Below are 1,438 nucleotides of genomic sequence, written 5' to 3' on the forward strand. Positions count from 1 at the left end.
GTCGCCTTGGCATGAAAGAACTTAGTGCCCGCATCTCCTAGCCGAAGCCAGGTGAGCCGTGAGGCCTGTCGTCTACGAGCACGTTCTAGTGCCGCGAGTCCCAGCAGACGGAGCTTGAGCAGCTTACGGAGGGTAAACTCCGCGGCTGAGAGACAGCGTCTCTCCTGTGCAACATCGAGACGTAGCACTATTTCTGCCGCCTTGTGGAATTGTATCTTGGCTTGACTAAAGAAACTCTTGCTCCAACTCTTCAGCTCCCTGGCAGTCCTAACCATCTTCGTGGGGAGACGTTGGAAAGGACAAGAGGACTGCTCCGGCCTTTTCCACGCCCGTTCCACCGTGGTATGGAAACGAGGGAAACTCGGCCAGAAGCTTTCGAATCTGAAGAGGGCTGTCCGGGGGGAGGCGGATGTGTCAGCTAGAATCAGCGGGCAATGGTCTGATATTGCTGTCGACGTTGCGATGAGTGACACCGATGGGAAAATGCATTCCCAGGATGTATTGCAGAAGAACTTATCGATGCTCACTAGGGTAGGATCTTGGCGCTCGTTGCTCCACGTGTATCTACGGTTCTTACACTTAATTTTCTTTAAGCCCTTCGCGTCAATGGCTGATCTGAACCTACCCATCAACGTGCGGTTGAGATTGGTGTTGTTCTTATCAACAGTTAAATGTGGGAGTGGAACAGATCCACATTTCATGAAATACTATTAATAAAGCAGTACTGAAAACAAATCTTATTCGGCGCCCGTGCAACAGCACGTCCGTTAATGGGCTGGGCATGTGAAACCAGACGGGCACGTCTTGCCGCAGTGATCGAGGAGGAGGCTGATGTCCACAGGAACGTTGAGGTGCAGGCCGAGGATGTTGGCCCTGACAGCGGTGCAGAGGCAGACGGCGGCGTCGAGGTCGACCAACCCCTTGAGCAGCGGGCAGCACTGGTCGTGCGCCGGAACGCCGACCTTGAGGCCGAGCAGGCCGCCGAGAACGTTGGCGCACACCCTCAGGTTGAGCACGTTGATGGAGCACTGCCCGCCGTGGCCGTGGCCGTGCCCTCCTCCTCCATGGTATGGTGGCGGAACGACGACGGGTGGTGTCGGCACGACGACCGGCGGTTGGCAATAGGTGGTTCCACAGCCGTGGACGGCGATGGCAGAGAGGAGGAGGCTGAGGGCGACCAAGAGGGCAGCTTTGGACGCCATCGTGATTGTGTGGGTGTGCTACGTACTCTAGTCCTTTGGGTTTGGGATGCATGAGAGCTCGGAGAGTGTTGTATTTATAGCCTGGTGATATGGATGCATGCATGGATGGGGTCGAGATGTTTGACGTAGTAGCTTACGTTTGTATGTATGATCAGACGTAGCCATGTGTGATTCCATCGGTTTCAAGACTGCTAGGTTGTCCTCTCGATGTACCATTTGTTTTATAGAGATAAGAC

At 54.7% G+C, this 1,438-nt stretch overlaps 1 protein-coding gene across 1 annotated transcript; it reads right to left on the minus strand.

Annotated features, from left to right (window-relative positions):
* Positions 1-508: 508 nt before the first annotated feature.
* On the minus strand, positions 509-1,235 carry LOC123411442 (cortical cell-delineating protein-like). Its single transcript, XM_045104385.1, has one exon. The coding sequence runs from the start codon at positions 1,200-1,202 to the stop codon at positions 768-770; it is 435 nt and encodes a 144-aa protein (XP_044960320.1). The 5' UTR covers positions 1,203-1,235; the 3' UTR covers positions 509-767.
* Between the last annotated feature and the right edge of the window lie 203 nt (positions 1,236-1,438).

Source organism: Hordeum vulgare, chromosome 1H, assembly GCF_904849725.1.
Source record: "Hordeum vulgare subsp. vulgare chromosome 1H, MorexV3_pseudomolecules_assembly, whole genome shotgun sequence".
Lineage (NCBI taxonomy): Eukaryota > Viridiplantae > Streptophyta > Magnoliopsida > Poales > Poaceae > Hordeum > Hordeum vulgare.